At 46.0% G+C, this 17,180-nt stretch overlaps 1 protein-coding gene across 3 annotated transcripts in view; it reads right to left on the bottom strand.

Moving 5' to 3' along the window:
- Window positions 1-17,180, bottom strand: part of LOC111864072 (zinc finger protein 704) — a 201,267-nt gene that overhangs the window by 123,532 nt on the left and 60,555 nt on the right. For all 3 annotated transcript variants that reach the window (XM_033751314.1, XM_033751313.1, XM_033751315.1), the window contains one exon: window positions 11,359-11,457. In XM_033751314.1, the coding sequence (XP_033607205.1) occupies window positions 11,359-11,457 (99 nt within the window). The remainder of the gene's footprint in view (window positions 1-11,358; window positions 11,458-17,180) is intronic.

The following is a 17,180-nucleotide window of genomic DNA, read 5'->3' as shown; positions in this document are numbered from 1 at the left end:
CCGTTCGAATTAAGTTCCAAAATGTCTTCGTCTGACGCAAATGAGCGCGGCCGCTGCAGCCAGCAGACCGCCAGCTGTTCTGCTGCTAGTGTCCTAACGACTTGAGTAATGAGTAGTGAGCGTGAGAAGTTCCGTCAACGCAAGTGTTGTATGCAGTTGAATTAATTACATCCATTTCCTGCATTATGCAACATGTTTCGGCCTACTGGCCATCATCAGGCCTATTTCTATTGTCACTTGAACACATCGGCCAATAGGTCTGTATGTATAACTGTTGTATGAACTATAACGGCCAAGTCGGTTTCGCTGCGTTTTGTAACACTTTTAAAGGCTTGGATGTGTGAAAACGTTTCTCAAGTTCGGTCACTTGAATGACTGACTCGAAGTGTATATGATACATGGGCTGTGGGGGAATTTATCAGTGTTAAGTACTGTGACCCCTACACTAGTTAAGGTGTTTGGTATCACCAATTTTATCACAGTAAACGCTCGCTAATCCGGTTACAGTCAATCAGGATCTAAAAATGAAAAATTCTGTTCAAAGATGAGTACATACAGAATATAGATACGTGGGATTTAGGAGCAAGAGGACTTTCAGACTGTGTTGAGGGTAGCTGGAGAGACTGAAACGACACAAAAAATATTTAAGATTGGCTTGAACTGGATGAAGGAGACCCAGGATTTCAGCTTCTGACAGAGCAAGAATCTGCTGCAGTGATTTTTTTTACATATTTTCATCAGCACTACACATATTATTCAATTTTCCATTAATTTGTTTTCTAAGTTTTCCGATCTTTTTGGGTTTTCTTTTGCTTCATTAATCCGGATGACCTCCACCCAAATTACTCCGGAGTAGCGTAAGTTTAATTTTATACATCTTCTTCCACGCACACTGTCACTCTAAAGGTTTCTCAGCTCTCCCATCTGCTTTCAATCAGCTGCAACAGTCGCTGGGTCGCGCTTATCACAAGTTACGTTGAGGAATATCTCTGTGTGCAGCTTTACGAGTTCTTGTCTCTAATAACACCCACAATTCCTCTTTCTCCATTTTATAGCTCATAACCTTTGCTTCTGGTGGTCCCCCGTTTCAGTCACGGGCAAATGCAGTAAGTAACTGGGTGACACTCGTGAACCGTTGGTACTTTGCAACGCACCACAAGGAACATTACCAACATGGCGGCCATGCAGACTTCAGAAAGAATGCAGTCCTCAGTGTACGGTCCAGGAAGTCTCCGAAATGTCCCGCTTCTAATCCAATCGACAAGTCACGTGACAGGCCACACGCCTGTGTGGCACACACTACAGACTACCGCTCCTGAACCTTTTAACCAAGGAGTTCATATAACATCGCCAAGACCAATCGGTTAATGCTTTCAGAGATATAATCGCTGATTAATGCGTGAAGCGTATGAAACAGTGTGGGCATAAATAAGAGCTTATAATGTTTAGGTAAATACAGGTATAGTTGCCACTGTGCTTTACAAAGTTAATGCAGAAGGGCTGCAACTAACAGTGCGACATGCAAACCCCTGAGGTAAATTACAGACCTAAAGTTAAAAGCACTGTCAATATTTCTCCCAGGACTTGTCTTGTAATAGGAACACACTGTATCGCAGTTGGTTGAGGCACTATGCTAGAAGCCAGAAGGTTGCGGGTTCAATTCTACGAAGAGGTCACTCGATTCTTTTTTCAATTGACCTAATCCTCCCAGTCGCATTATGGCCCTGGGGCACTCAGACTCTAACAGAAATGAGTACCAGGAATCTTCCTGGGGGTGAAGAGCGGCCTGCCGGCCGCCGCGTAACACTGAAAACCTCACCGCCGTCTGTGAGCCGACTGTCTAGAACTTCAACGTCAAGCCTCCGAGAAAAGACATCAGATGCTTTCATGTTACCCTTTCCCGCCTTACGTTTCGGTGTGTTTCGCCGGCTTTGCGTCTGGTGCCGTGCTTCTATATGGACATGCGCACTGCGGCCGCGAAACTTAGGCCTGCGGTTCCTGAAACTGCGTGCAAATCTACCGAACAAACATGTTTTTTATTTACTCTGTTCTGTGACGCAACACACATACATGCTTACGTTAGTCTGTATTCCTCTGCTACTTGAACTGTCTGCATGTCCGGAGTTGCATACTAGGTTGTCACTGAGCGTGTTGGAAGGTGACGTGAATGTTATTCGGACATTTCGGGAAGACAGTCGGAGACCCTGGGTACCTGCGCGAACACAGGAGAATACTGTCACGTGTAGGGGTGACTTATAAGACGGGGGTTTGGATTGGATGATTGAATTTATTGCACTTTATACACACAACTGGGAACTATCGGCAATTACATCGCACAGCACTATCGCTGATCTCACACGCACTAGGGACTAGGGTTTTCAGTCTTCACTAGTCCTATCCTGCAACGGATTTAAACAGTCCGTCTCTTTAAATCACATATGACGTCTTCTTGTCACAGTTTAATTCATTTCTTTCCATTCCTTCTCAGTTGCCTTCAACTGCCGTCCCCAGAACTCGACCTAAATCCTGACAACTGACTCAAATGAACTCTTCTTCGACTGAACTTTCTGAACTTCTGACAACAACTGACTCTTCTCAACTGAACCCTTATTTATAACCACTTTGCATGGACCACACACAAAACACAGCATCTAATGTTAATGAGGCGTGTTTGCTGATCCGTTGACTACTACTAGACGTTCTACTGTTGGGTGCGTTGGCTCTTTGTCTGGCAATGCGTCTATACGTCAAAATATTATTAGAACTGGCTTTAAAGGACAAGGGCGGTAGGATATGTGCTGGAGTCCACTGCCTCAGAATCGAGACCAGAGTGCGGGGTCTTGTGAACAGGACAATGAACTTGCTGTGTATAGTCCCGTGACTTCCGTAACACAGAAGAAGTGTGTGAGAGCTCCGAAGAGCGGTCTTAACAGACGCCCACTTCCGTCCATCTCGGATTCAAATTACAGCCGTCAAATAACGCGTATTATGCGCCGCAAGAATTTCACCGTCGCGTCGCGACACGACTCATCTGAACCTTAATCAATATAACATCAACGGTTCTCAGTAACCAGTGCACCCATGTGACAACTAGCACAGCGTCCCGACGCCGCCTGCGCCATTTTTACCCATCACCTTCACATCAAAACCGTTTCTAGGCAGGCCTAACTATACTGATTAATAACTGCCGTTGAACTGACAAAGAAACCATTGAAGTAAACTAATACTGCTATTAATATAATAATTATAATAATAGAATTAACAAGCAAATGGAGGAATACAGCATTATCTACGAGCCATGATAGCGACTGTCTACAGGTTGGACAGAATTTTCTCTTCACCACGTCGTCCAGACCGGCTCTGGGCCCCACCCAGCCTCCAGTGGGTACCGCGGGCTCTTTCCCTGGGGGTAAAGCGGCCGGCATGTAAAGCTGACCACTCACCTCCAGCCAGTGCCGAGGTCAAGAAAACGTGGATCTATACATCCACTCCCCCATACGTCTTCATAGCGTAGTACTTAGTTAGTTAAACACAAGGACAACTTTGCCTCTGCCCTTTATTACAATTATTATTAGACCGTATAATCACCATCCCAACAAACAGGGGCAGCGGGAAGGCTTTTCACTTGTACTCGTATTCGGGAGACGTACGTTTCGAATCCCCGCTGCAACACCGACTTATCCTGGCAAAGACTTCTCGTGGCTTTCCCTAGTCCCTCCGGGCAAATCATGGCCGCTTCCTTCCACATTCTTTCAATTCACTTATCAGTTCAACCCCAAAAGGGTACCCCCCCACCTGAACGTGTGTGGAGCGCCTGTACACACTGAACAAATACAGAGGTTGGTAGAACTGGATACAAATGTGGAACAGCGGATACTTGAAACCCGAGGATGGCAATGCAGTGCTGTAGAGGTCTATCTCGCGCATTCATTTCATAATTAATTTTGCGATGTTGCCAGAAACTCGCTCTATGAGGCGCCGAATTGTGAGATGACAAATGAACAACGAATTTGAAAAGATGCGGAAGGAAGGGGCGTTCACCTCATTTAAGGCAGGTCTAATACCTGAGAATTTAAGTAGAAAGCCTGAGGAAAACTGTAAAACTTTAATCTTAGGCCATGAACATGATGTCACAAATTTCTCCAAAACGTCCGAGTTTCTACTAAAATACACGTCGTCGCATTCCAGAAGATGACCTGGACCCTCAAACCTTATGTTTCTACCTGTTAACACCGACGTACAGAAACCGCCTGGCGGACATCCGGTCCCTGTGTTCAGGGCTTACCACTGCGGCGGCCCGGGTTCGAGCCCAGGTCAGGTCACGTGGGATTTGTGGTGGAAAAGTGGTACTGGGACAGGTTTCTGTCCGAGTACTTCCGTTTCCTCCGCCAATTCTCATTCCACAGACTGCTCCACACTCATCATCATCCAGGGCTGGTACAACAGGCCAGTTAGTGGCCCAAGTACCGAGTGGACTCAGTCTCACCTCACCCCAAGAAATTATAAATAAAACTAGTTAGTTCCAACAGTTCACAATTTATAATCAAAAAAAAAAAAAATGCGCGGCAGGTATATCGTTTTGCATTCTATAAGAATACTACCTCGAAATTTACAGTTTTCGACGATCTATTGAATACACGGCATAAAATTTCAGGACACAAGATTCAGCGGTGTTAGTACCATTCCCACGTCACCTTGAAGAAAGAACGGCAACTACCGAACGCTGATGCCAACCATTCAAATTAATTTAATCTGTTCCAATCTACATACCCAAAACTCTAGGGTGATCCGTAAAATTGTTCTGGCAACCCCCCCCCCGCCCCTCTGGAATAAATCCTGGCATCACGCATGCGTGGTGTACGATAAGGACCGCAAGCTGATGTTCGGTCTTCGAGTGATTTCCCAGCTGCCTGGGTTCGAGACTTGTTAGCACTCCTCTCGCACAATTATTTCACATCAAATGGAATTACTTAACCGGCCTGCTGTGAATACATACCCCGTATGTCACGGATGCGGTAACAAATACGAATACATACACGTAAGTTCGGCACTTACCATTCTGTCCTTTTTGGTTGTCCCATCATCAGGTAAAAGAATGAAAGGTACTGCCTCGGGTCTACTAATTTCCATCTCCACGCACACAGATTAGCTCGAGGAATCATTCTTTTACCTGATGACGGAAGCAGAATCAACTTCCGAAACAAAGCAACGAGATGATGGAGAATGTCTAACATAACGACACTTCACTGCGACAAACCTTCGGACATCTGCGTTGATGGTGAACGGGTCCGGGCAAAGCATCGACACCCACGCGCACTGTGAAAGGACGAAGACGATGAAGTCTGCAGGGAACGTGGAAAAGCGGGAAACTTTATGACGACAACAAGAAGTCTGGACCACACTCAGATATGCGTCATTGTGACGGCCTTGGAACCCCGTAACATACGTGCACGTTGCTTGACAACTGACCTTCCTAACGTAATGAAAAGAACGACGCATATGTACAGGTCTGCCAACATTATGAAGCAAACAACTGCGCATGCGGGATCACATCTGCGGATACCCGACTGCAATGTCCTACATGACATTACGTTCTGTCGTGTCCAGCGCAGTAAGGCTACAGCTGTACCTCTCACCTTCCGACGCGTGTCACTCACGTCGCTCACGTCCTTGGCAAGTGTACCGCCTCCTTGGATAGCTATTAGTGGCTCAGCTAGTCAAGAATTTCCAGCATTTTATGCAACACGACGGTTCACTGCCACGTTCACAGGACCCTATCCTGAGACAGATGAATACAGTCCACACCCTCCGACCCTAGTGTTGTAAGATTCCGTCTTATCTATGCCTAGGTTTACCAAGTGGGTTCTTTCTTTCAGGTCTTCTCACCAGAACTGTATACGTATTTGTCATGTTTCCCAAGTGTGTTACACGCCGTCTAAATCACCCCAACAATACTTCGAGAGGAATGCGAACTATGAAGCTCCTCATTATGGAAATATCTGAAGCGAGCGCCCGCAATGTTCAGGTGTTTGAGTTCAAAGCAATATTACAAGGTGCGATGCAACTGCTCGAATGTTGACCAGTTGGAAAATGAGAAAGAAAATAGCAAAGTGTGTGGATAGAGATGTGAACGGAAGCAAAGCAAGAAACGGGCCTTTTCCCCGCGCGGCACTGAGAGCAACGATCTTGGTGACGCTGCTCCAGTTGAGGCAGGTCACGTCCCGCATGTACGTTCTTCTGCTCTTCTCCGCACCGCGGAGGGCGGCCTTGCAGAAACCTGCGGTTCGGGGAGCGCTCGGCAACTGTCTCCGTGCCGCCGTCAGCGCATACTCTAGCACAGGCATGCCCAACTTCAAACAGGTTGTGATCGACATTTTAGTGTCAAAACTGCCAGTGATCTACCACCCCCTCCTATCACCGTACCTCGCTTTAAGCAAAAATATTGGTAAAAATAACACGACGCATGATGTTTGTTGTAAAAGCAACTAGTAACTGGGCTGTGTCTCTGATGTCTCTAGATTCATCCAGTTGGAGGGAGAAAGCAACACAATTGGAAACATCTTTCAGCAACTGTTCAGTTATGTTTCCACACATCATTTCTGTTCGCCGCACAGTGGTGTTTCTTGATAACTGAAGATCTTGAATAGTAGCTATGATCTCGTTCTTATGTTTAAATCCTTCAAAAAGATTATCAGCTATTTCAAGAAAACACTCTTTAACTAATTCCCCTTCAGTGAAAGGTTTGCATTTTTTAACGATCAGATTGCTAACCTTGAAGGATGATTTGGTTGCATTGTTAGAAAGTGACCTTGGTTTTGCCACAAACTGTTGCTGAGCAGCTAATTTCGATTTAAGTTCTCTGAGCTTAAGTTTACGAATTTCACTTTTGGGCGGAAAATCAGCATCATACTTATTGCTATGGAGAGCATTATGATGCGCTCCTGATTACCCTTTTTTGGCAAGGATACTGAGGCGTTGCATTTTCCACTATATTGAGGTAACTGTTTTATCTGGCACACGCACACAGACGCTTTCGAAATTAATAAAATAACGTGGGCAGAGCACTTACTGTCCCTTTGATTACACTGAGCTCGGTTTTAATTTCTAAATACAATGGAAGCATTTGACCCCGGGAGCCGCTACTCAAGTTGGAGTTTCTGCAACAATAAGTATGGGAGTATTTTTTTTATTGCTGCTATAAAAACGGTTTAGGATTAATTAACAGTCGTACAAATGCTGAAGGACTAGATGTGATCCGTTCCCTGACCAAAATGGTATAAAACAAGATGTTTTACCGCCAATGTTTACGATTATGCTATTAGGAAGGTCCAGGAAAACCAGGCGTGACTGAAATTAAATGGGACACATCAGCTGTTGGTCTATGCCAATGGTGTGAACCTACTGAGCGATAACATAGATACCATAAAGAGATACACACAAACTTTAATTGTTCGTAGTAAGGAGGTTCGTCTAGGAGTCAAGGTACAGAAGCCTAAGTATATTTTGCGGTCTCGTCGTCAGAATACATGGCAAAATCAGGACATGAACACAGTTAACAGGTGTTTAGAAAATGTGGCACGGTTAAGATATTTTGGAACGACGATAACGAATCAAAACCTGATTCAGGAGGAAATTAAGAGGCGATTTAACTCGGGTAATGCTTGCTACCATTCAGTCGAGAACCTTTTGTCTTCTCGTCTGCTCTTCAAAAACATAAACATTAGAATATACTGTAACCGTTCATTCTAATTGGTGGACTATTTGTATAATTAAATTTATATTAAGTTAAGATTACAAAAATACAAACAAAGAGATCCGGCAGATAGCCAACTCTTACACGCAGAAGGGACATAGTTCAAGTTTTGCTATGTGGACAGGAAGTAGCATCTGGTACTTTCCTGGAATTCTGGCAGTTTCAGCAAAGTCGGAAAGTCTTTGAGAAATTGAGAGCTGACTGCTTGGGACAGCGATAACTTAGAAGTGGGATGGCCGGAGCCTCATCCCATGGTCGTAATGCATCAAGGGGCTGTCAACCTTAGCGTCAGGTCAGCATCTGCCAGAATCACATAGCAAAGCAACATGATTGGAAATTCAAAATTTAAGGAACCTCCTAGTTTGAAAACTTAACTAATGGCAGAAGTGGAGGAGTGGATTTCTCCTGGAGTCTGGGGTTCGTGGACCTCAGGATTCAGAGAGAGTGCACTCCACCTCAGGGAGTCTTCATCCAACTTTCGGCAAAGTCGGACACAAAATTTACAACTACGTACCTTCCGTAAAAGTATTATAAATAAAGTTCTAAATAAGTGTTACTAATAAATTCATTTGTATTCAGTGAGCTGGAGGGAATTAAATGATTACTAAGTGCAACGGTCTAAAGAGGTGTGTGTGATTGTAGTGGAAGATTCTTCCTGCCCTGCCCGAGCCAGACCCGTATAAGACCCGGGATATGAACTCAGCTCTAACAATTACCGAACAGAACCCAGATACTCCCGTCTTTACCTACTCGCGAGACACTTAAGGGTGTACAGGAAGCGAGCTCTCGCCTACCAGCTCCAACAACCACAATTCTCCTCCCTTCCCACCTAACTTCTCGACATCCACGAGAAGCGGGAGGACGGTGATAAGTGGAGCACAACGTAGGATGAAGGGAGGACGGTGATAAGGGCAACCAACGTAAGGGCACAATGAAGTGAGCGGTTAAAGAAAAGGTGGCGACCAACGTGTGAAGCTTGAAGCCTCACTGACGAAAAACGGTTAATATACAAAACTATAATTTTGCCTGTGTTTCTGTGTGAGTGTGAAACTTGGTCTCTGACATTACGGGAGGAACATAGACTGGGAGTGTTTGAGAACAGGGTGTTGAGGAGAGTATTTGGACCGAAGAGAGATGAAGTGACAGGAGGTTGGAGAAAACTGCATAATGAGGAGCTTCATAACTTGTACTCTCCTCCAAGTATAATTAGAATGATCAAGTCAAGGAGAATGAGATAGGCAGGGCATGCAGCATGAATGGGAAGAGGAGGAATACACACAGGACATTGGTAAGAAAGTCAGAAGGAAAGACCTAGATGTAGGTTGAGGGATAATATTAAAATGGCTATTATAGGAACAGGATGAGGTGGTATGCACTGGATTGTTTTGGCGTTGAGGGCTCTTGTGAGCACGGTAATGAGCCTCCCGGTTCCACAAAACGTTCGGAACATTACTGAGCGACTGGCGGCTTCTCAAGGTCTCAGCTCCATAGAGTTTGTCACTTACTGATGGCCCACACGTACGGAGTGTAATAAATGGTTTGAGAATGTTTAACATATACGTATCTGGGAACGAAGCTAAGAAACAAAAACGTGATGAAAGCAAGAAGGGAAATGACTGTTATCATGGAGGTCCAAAAGCGATATTAGGCCGTTTACCTTCCCACAACACAGGATATCGCGATAATGACGCCAGTAACCTTGCCGGCCGTTTTGTACGAGTATTTTGTTTTACGTGAAGAACTTAAATTCAAAATGTCTGAAATGGCAGTGCCCCTAAAAGCGGATTCTGCGTATAGGTGAAACCCGTGATTCCGACGGGTCAGCCAGCATTCTCAGGACATGCCCTGCTCCTTGCGTTAGTGAGGCAGTAGGCAGATGGAACTGGCTCAGGTTCAACCACGACAATGCTACTTTAGTTAGTTTGTTGGTTGGTTGGTTGGTTGGTTGGTTGGTTGGTTGGTTGCTGCTGCCAGTTGGACGGAACAGGGTCACGGAATAAGGCGCTTTCCCCACGAACGGCCTAGAGACGGCGGCCTTACATCCTGCCGGTTCAGGACAGTCTGACTACAACCTGCGGTGCAGCCTACATTCTGCAATGGTAATTATCTTTACCGCTCGCCCCACATATTTTCTGGCGGCGTTCCGTTTCTCCTCGGGAAAAAACACCGATTTTTTTCCTGAACATCATAAACCTACTGGCATTTGCATTGTGATGCAGTGTGTTTTCTGTGAGGCAGGAACCGACTCCTATGAGGTTACTTAGATAAGCTCGTCTCATGAAGGGTTAAATTCATTCATCTGAGTTAAGGAAGGCCGTTATTAGACTCGCACCAGAACAGTTTCAGTATCTGCAAGTTGTTCAATACGATGCACAAAGTTTGTGCTGTCGCACGCAGCCGCTGTCCAGGCCGTGATGTCTGTGCTGTCGCACGCAGCCTCTGTCCAGGCTATGATGTCTGTACTGTCGCACGCAGCCTCTGTCCAGGCCGTGATGTCTGTGCTGTCGCACGCAGCGGCTGTCCAGGCTATGATGTCTGTGCTGTCGCACGCAGCGGCTGTCCAGGCTATGATGTCTGTGCTGTCGCACGCAGCCTCTGTCCAGGCCGTGATGTCTGTGCTGTCGCACGCAGCCGCTGTCCAGGCCGTGATGTTTCTCCCGCAAACAGCACAAGCGCCGCAGACAAGCATTTCAGGAGCAGGAGACGCATTTGTCACTCTGCGGCTCATTTCGAGCTGTCTGATGGAGTTCCGTGGCAAGAACGTATATAAAGAAAAGGTGTGTTGCTAACCTGGCAGATAGGTCACGACTTTCACATGTATCATGGAAAGTTCAGGTCCGGGGTGTACAATTCTTATGGGCAGTTCGCTTGGATTTGTTTCATGCTAGCCACGACCGGATTCAACGTTTCCAATATTTGCCCGTTTACCCAGACGACCAGAAACATAGCGCGAAGGAGGACTCAAAACGCAGGGCAGTCTCTTACTCGTCAAACCATTTCATTTTGTTGTAAAATTGAAATAGTATTTACAAACTTCTTTATTATTTTTTTGCATTTAAAATGACTGTACACACGGGAAGTACATTCCCCTCAACGTACAACGCGTTTGGCGTGTCCCGCTGCCTGTAAGATGAAGAGTCGAATCGAAAGATGGAATTTCTCAGCATTGCTTTAAAGATTTCTGTGGAGAGGGAGCGAATCTCTTGCAAAACCGACGTTTCCAAATCAATAAATGGTTAGTACTTAAGTCCTTATCCTTGCGATATCCCCTTATCAGTGACGGCAAGGCTGTTTCCGCCCTCGCACCATACGATTAAGACATATGAGCCAGTGGAACGAAAGTCCACAGCAGGCAGAGATGAGTTGTCAGGCTCACATCTGACGTTTCGTTCATCCAGCACGAGGCTGGGTAGGCCTCACAGTCGGTCCGGACGTTGTGGCGGTGAGGAAGTCCCAGCTAACACACAGCGTCTTTACCGACTGAGATTTCGAGTTTACGACCAAATAAAGCGCTACAACTGGTGAGAAGCTGGCCCTCAGGGGAACCTGACTTCACTCTAGCTATGCCTGGACTGAGAGACAGGAGCGAAGCTTTGTGTACTTACGGCATAGGAACGTCGTGCTGTTGTGGAGATTCCTCTATCCCGAAACGGATTGCACTCGGAGAAGCCGGCCGCTCTGCGCCATTAGGAATGAGTAGCATACTGCGAACATAACGTTTTCATGTAGGAACAAACCATCTTTTGAATTGCAACTGCATTCTAGAGCACGTTCCTACTTCCCAGAACCTGTTATGCATACAAACTCTGGGGAGATTCACAAGTTGTTAAAGAAAAACAAATTCCCTACTATGAAGAAAGTCGTCTTCTGGGATCTGGCGCCGTGTATTCTTAGTTTTAACCGACGTTTCGGAGGAACGTCGGTTAAAACCAAGAATACACGACGCCACATCCCAGAAGACGACTTTCTTCATAGTCATCGCTGTGAAAACCTCAAAACTTACAAATTCCCTACTATTTTAGATTCTCAACAATGCACACTGCAACAATGAAATGTAACAACTCAAATGATTACTAAACTGTAGTGGAGCTGGGACGAATGAATATTTGGAGGCAGGTTAAAATCATAAGAGCGTGTAATCCTAACCTTCGGAAACATCTGTAGTGTTTATAGCGTACATGTTACAATTAGTTACACAGTTTCACGTTAGCGCACGCGCAATGCAATATCATGTGCCACAGTCGATCCTTGAACTGTTCTCCTTCCCGCACATTTTGAAATAACTCGCCTTCTTTCTTTCAATTCCTCGCCCTTAAAATAAATTGAGTGACATGCACTAAGAACAATGCAGACACTCAGACAACAAACTTAACTAAACAGGTAGACACTGTCACGTGTTTTATGGTGTGACAATTAGACGGGGTTCGGATTGGATGATCGGATTTATTGCACTTATACACTCAACTCGTAACTGCAAGTAACTGCAACACTATTGCTGATTCCCACACTACAGATCACTAGGACATGCTAAGTCTTCTCTTCACGGTTTAACTTTCAATTCTCAACTGAACACGTTGTCCTCTCTTCTCAATTTTCTTCGACTACCGTCTGAAGAGACTCTCACAGTTATTATTCAGCTGGCCTGGGATCCTCGTTATATAGTCTCGGGGCGGCCTCAACAAAAAACATTGTTTCCTAACAATCCCTTCATTGTTGCTTATGTATTCGTTGCCGTGAGAACCTGTTTACTGAGTCCTTGCCTAGAAATGAACGTTTAATCTCGCTCCGCTATCCCGGCTTTCAGGCGTCATGTCACAGTACGTTTCAAATACAGCTACAATGTTACAAAAAAGAGGGCTGTCACTATACGTCAGCCTGCAGCAGTACATGAAAAAAGTTACACGTTTTTGCAGTAACGTCCTTAGGTCTGTCTTTCAATGCTAAGCTAAATGGAAAGTATCGAAAGTATTGCGCTTCAGTGGCGCAACTCATCCACTTGTCGCGGTCTGACCTGCCTTTCCACTTCACACGAGGCCAGAGAGAGGGTCGCACAACGTACTGTGCGGTGGGAATATCGGAACGCGGGGGAAGAATTATACAAATCGAGCGCAAGAGGAACATGCACATACCTGAGAAATGTCATTCGTTCCCGCCGTCTCTTGCATTGATGCAAGAAAGATCTTGGTGACGAAGGATACGTCCAACCAGTGCAAACATACATATGAAGGGGGCACAAACATGAACGCAGCGAAAGATACATGGCGCGGGCACGGACAGACAGAGTTTTATTCTCAAACGAACACAATGATATGCAGCAGCACAAACATGGCCAAGTAGGGCTAAAGCATGCAGCAATTAATGTGATTTAATGTTATTTCATATTAAAGCGAGACCGTGAACAGTTTAAGTTGCACTAAAGACGGGTGTGAATACATCGATGCAATAGGGTGCTCAGATATTGTGATCAGCACTCGCATGACACGAGTGAGCAGGTTAGCACAGTCTGTAACACGTCCGGTTCGAAGTCGGGAAGCCACCATGGGGCAGGTTACACTGGCTCAGGAATGTGGGTCTTTGCAGCACATTCCACGACAGAACCCTGACGCAGGCCACGACCACTTCCTCCTACGCCTCATATCTGTACGAAGCCATGAAGCACCATGCTGCAGGAGGTGCCATGGGGCGTCGGAAGCGGCACAACTGAGATTCCGCCACTCGAGCGGAATTAGGGCGAGGGCACACCAAGGAAACTGGCAACCGCAATGCAACCGCAATTTCCGAGAAATGTCGCCGATTTCAACCAGGCAACTGGTTTCCAGATTAGCAGGCGTACACTGAGGAAACATGTCTGATTAGTTACTCACATCATCTTAAGTGGGTTTGTTCGTCCGACGTAATGAATAATTGTATATTTTAATTCCGTGCACTTACCTTCTGAAATGGAAGATCCTGTCATAATATGGTGGCGGTTGAGACCGGTTGAGACGGCGTGAGAAGAGAGGTAGACGACCATAAGGGAAATATTTGGAGGTTAATTAATTTGTTTTAATTAGGGTCAATTTATTTCAATCATGAAATATCGCATTCACGGGCGATGCTACATTCCGACATTGTGACATGCAGTGCGACAGTTTCAGCAGGACAGAAGACACCTGATGAAGGCCGTATACAGCCGAACCGTATAATGTGGAAGAAGGGTGACTATATAATAAGTTGCATTTAAGACGGAAATATATGTGAAATAAATTATATATTTTCCCAAGCCAAATCTATTTTGTCCTGCCTAGCATAGTCTGGGTGGCGTTTCTCATATATGCAAGGCTCTTGCTCAATTCTCCACACAAAAACAAAATTATCAGGTTCGTCAAACTTTCGTGTCACCTTAAGGAACAAATGAATCACTGATGCGCGTTACAAAATAGCTGACACTAGGAAACCACGCGACATCGCAATTATGAGAAGACTGGCATGATCCGTTGCCTAAAAGTTGAGTTTCTCAGTCTCTCCGTGAGTTGCGTTGCCGTTTCCTCAATTTGCGCTGCTCCATTCAGTAACACGTGTTTAACTCAGGCTGATAACAGTTCTCGGAAATTGCGGTTGCGTTGCGGTTGCCAGTTTCCTTGGTGCGCCCTCGCCCTTAGAACAAGGAACGTATCACACCGCCTGAAATATGCGCTGAAACCCGAATCTCGCAGCCCGTGTGGGTTCTCAGCACAAACTGAGCAGAAGGTCCGTAACGGACGATGAGAGGAGCAGTCTGAATGCTTCTGCAACTTCAACTTTCGGCAATATTAAGACTTAGCGACGTTTCGGCAAACACTGTAGTTGCACAATCGTCCCGATTCACAATTCAATTCGCTTCAATGGACGACAGATGGACACTCTGGGTTATAGTAACAAGCCGTGACCGAAGAGGCTGGCCTAGAGGTGACCCTCTACATGGCGTCTTCCTCAGTCCCTCCAAGGCATCAGACATTCTACCATCCGACTGCATACACGTATTGTCTAGTACTAACAGCGTCGGCATGTGGCTTGGTTGGATTAATTTATCTCAGATTCGATAGAGCTGACTGATCCAGGGGAACACTGGGTTGAGGCGTGGTGGTCTGTGAGTTAAAGAACAGGAAACAGCTCGGGCTCACAAGTTGCAGCTTGTCACAGCACACGCGATGCTTCCGATGAATGTCGCGGACTTCAGCACGGGCTCAATGTCACGTGGTCCTTCACGTATTGATCAAACATCATACAATGTTTCGCCGAATTATGGGATTTGATGAACCCACAATTGGGCTCCTGGCATATTTATGGACTGCAATGTACAGCCTCGAAGTCACATGAGGCCTGCCCTTTCATTCTGAAGTTCCGAATACGAATTCTGAAAATGTGACTTTCCAGTAACACGAGAGGAAGGTGTCGCCGGTTTGAAGTTCCAAAGGTAGCTTGCCATCACGAAGCCTCAACCCAACTTCCAGATTTGGTTGGGAGATTCGCACGGTCACAAGCAGCGGTGCAATCTGCTCCTTGTCAGTAGACACTGCCTGGGGAATGGTCAGCTTACAGTGTGCAAACACCACCATTACATGAAGTCTATGCCCGCCCGGTACGGTACTTGTGTCATCTTAAGGCACTGGGAACACCTTCGTTACAAAGAAAAAATTGCGGAGGAACTACGCACATGACGTCTACCTGCGTCTACCCAATTTCTGGCCATGGTCATATGTCTACTTCCGGGCCACAGAACGGATAATTTAAATCTCACTGTTCAGTCGAAAGGAAATTTTGATACTGAGGCTTACACGGACTCTGCCACATGGAATACTCTATAATGAAGAGGTGTATGCCGGTCAAAGGACCGATGGGCAACTGGAGCCGACAGAAATTCCATGTTTCGCTTGCCCCACACCGGAAGCCCCCATCCTGTTCTTTTGAACCTTGGACCATCACACGGGAAACCCGAATGCAGAATGCCATCGAATCCTGGAACTGCGAGTCTGAGGCTCGAATTGGGACCAAAGCAGGCAACATGCAACTGTTTTACTGAACCTGTGCCGCTACTGGAAGTGGCCACCCCCGGTTGCGGCTGTCGGGGCAGCGAATGGGGCGGAACCACCGCCTGCAGCTTCCTCCCAGTCAAGCTGATGGTTGTCTCTGTGATCCGATGAATACGATTAGTTTGTATGTGAGTTCTGTTGTTACGAAAAGCCCAATCAGAGCGCCCGCAGCGCACTCGGCTGTGACGCAGTAACTACTGCTTACTAACGGGCGTGTCCTGTGTGAAACCGTTCGCTTCCTCAATTAAATCCACGGAAGAGAAGCGTAATGCGAAGAAGCGAATCATTACCAGAGCAAAGGACATCGCGACACTGCTTTGTGGAGGACAAAGGTGGCGCCATGAACAGAGCACAAGCCAGAGGGCGCAACCAGGAATATTCCGAGAAGTAAAGTAGAGTAAGTAAAAGTAAAGGTATCCCTGTAACAGGCCATGAAGACCCATAGGGCTGTGAGACGTTGAGGGTCCCACATTATCTAGACAATCGCCTCATAGATGGCGGTAAGGTTGTCAGCCTTACGCGCCGGCCGTGCTTTACTCCGAAGAATATTCCTGGTACTCATTTCTGTTAGAGGCTGAGTCGACCCCAGGGCCACAGTGCGGCTGGAAGGATTAAGTTAACTGAAAAAATCCAATGACCTCATCGGAACTTGAACCCGCGACCTTCCGGCTTGTAACATAGTGCCCCAACCAACTGCGCTACCGCGTGTATGAAACAAAAAAGCAGCGTCTCTACTGGTGAGTGCTTGGGTTGCTTGTCAACCTTGAAGACTGAGGCAGTACGTTGCTCCGAAATATCGGCCAGCTTCTACCAGAACTACATGTCACCCTCACAGCGACCGCTGCGAGAACTGAGCTCAGAAAGCAGACGGGCGCCAGGCGGCATCGCAAATCCACCCAGCCACAACGCATCCACTGGACTTACCCTTCGTATCAGATCAACACATAAATAAGATACGAAATTTTGTGACGATTAATACAATTACTGTATTATCTGTCGTCCTGTTTTTTATTTAAAACACACAACATATCGCAGCAGAAGTAAGAAAAGTACAACTCCGCCCAGTGTAGATTATGTGTGAAAACTGTGTTTTTATGCTGGTACCATGCAGAGAATTTGTCTCCTTAAGCATGACTTCTATTCTGACAGCACTCTGATTTTAACAAAAACAGCCGTTAAACAGTGCATGGGCGTGCTTGTCAGACCTCATGCGTGGGAGTTTTTTTAACGCTTTCCTTAATTCTCGCAGATTGTTTATGTTATGCTTGGTTTATATATCATATCTTGTGTTGGTGCTGGTAACGACTTACGCTTGTCCCGCCTGGGAATTAATGACAGACACTCACCTCTTAAAACTGCAGCGCCTACAAAACAAG

This window comes from Cryptotermes secundus, unplaced genomic scaffold (assembly GCF_002891405.2).
Source record: "Cryptotermes secundus unplaced genomic scaffold, Csec_1.0 scaffold669, whole genome shotgun sequence".
NCBI lineage: Eukaryota > Metazoa > Arthropoda > Insecta > Blattodea > Kalotermitidae > Cryptotermes > Cryptotermes secundus.
Note: the sequence above shows the minus strand (reverse complement) of the source record. Positions and strands in the feature narration are given on the sequence as shown.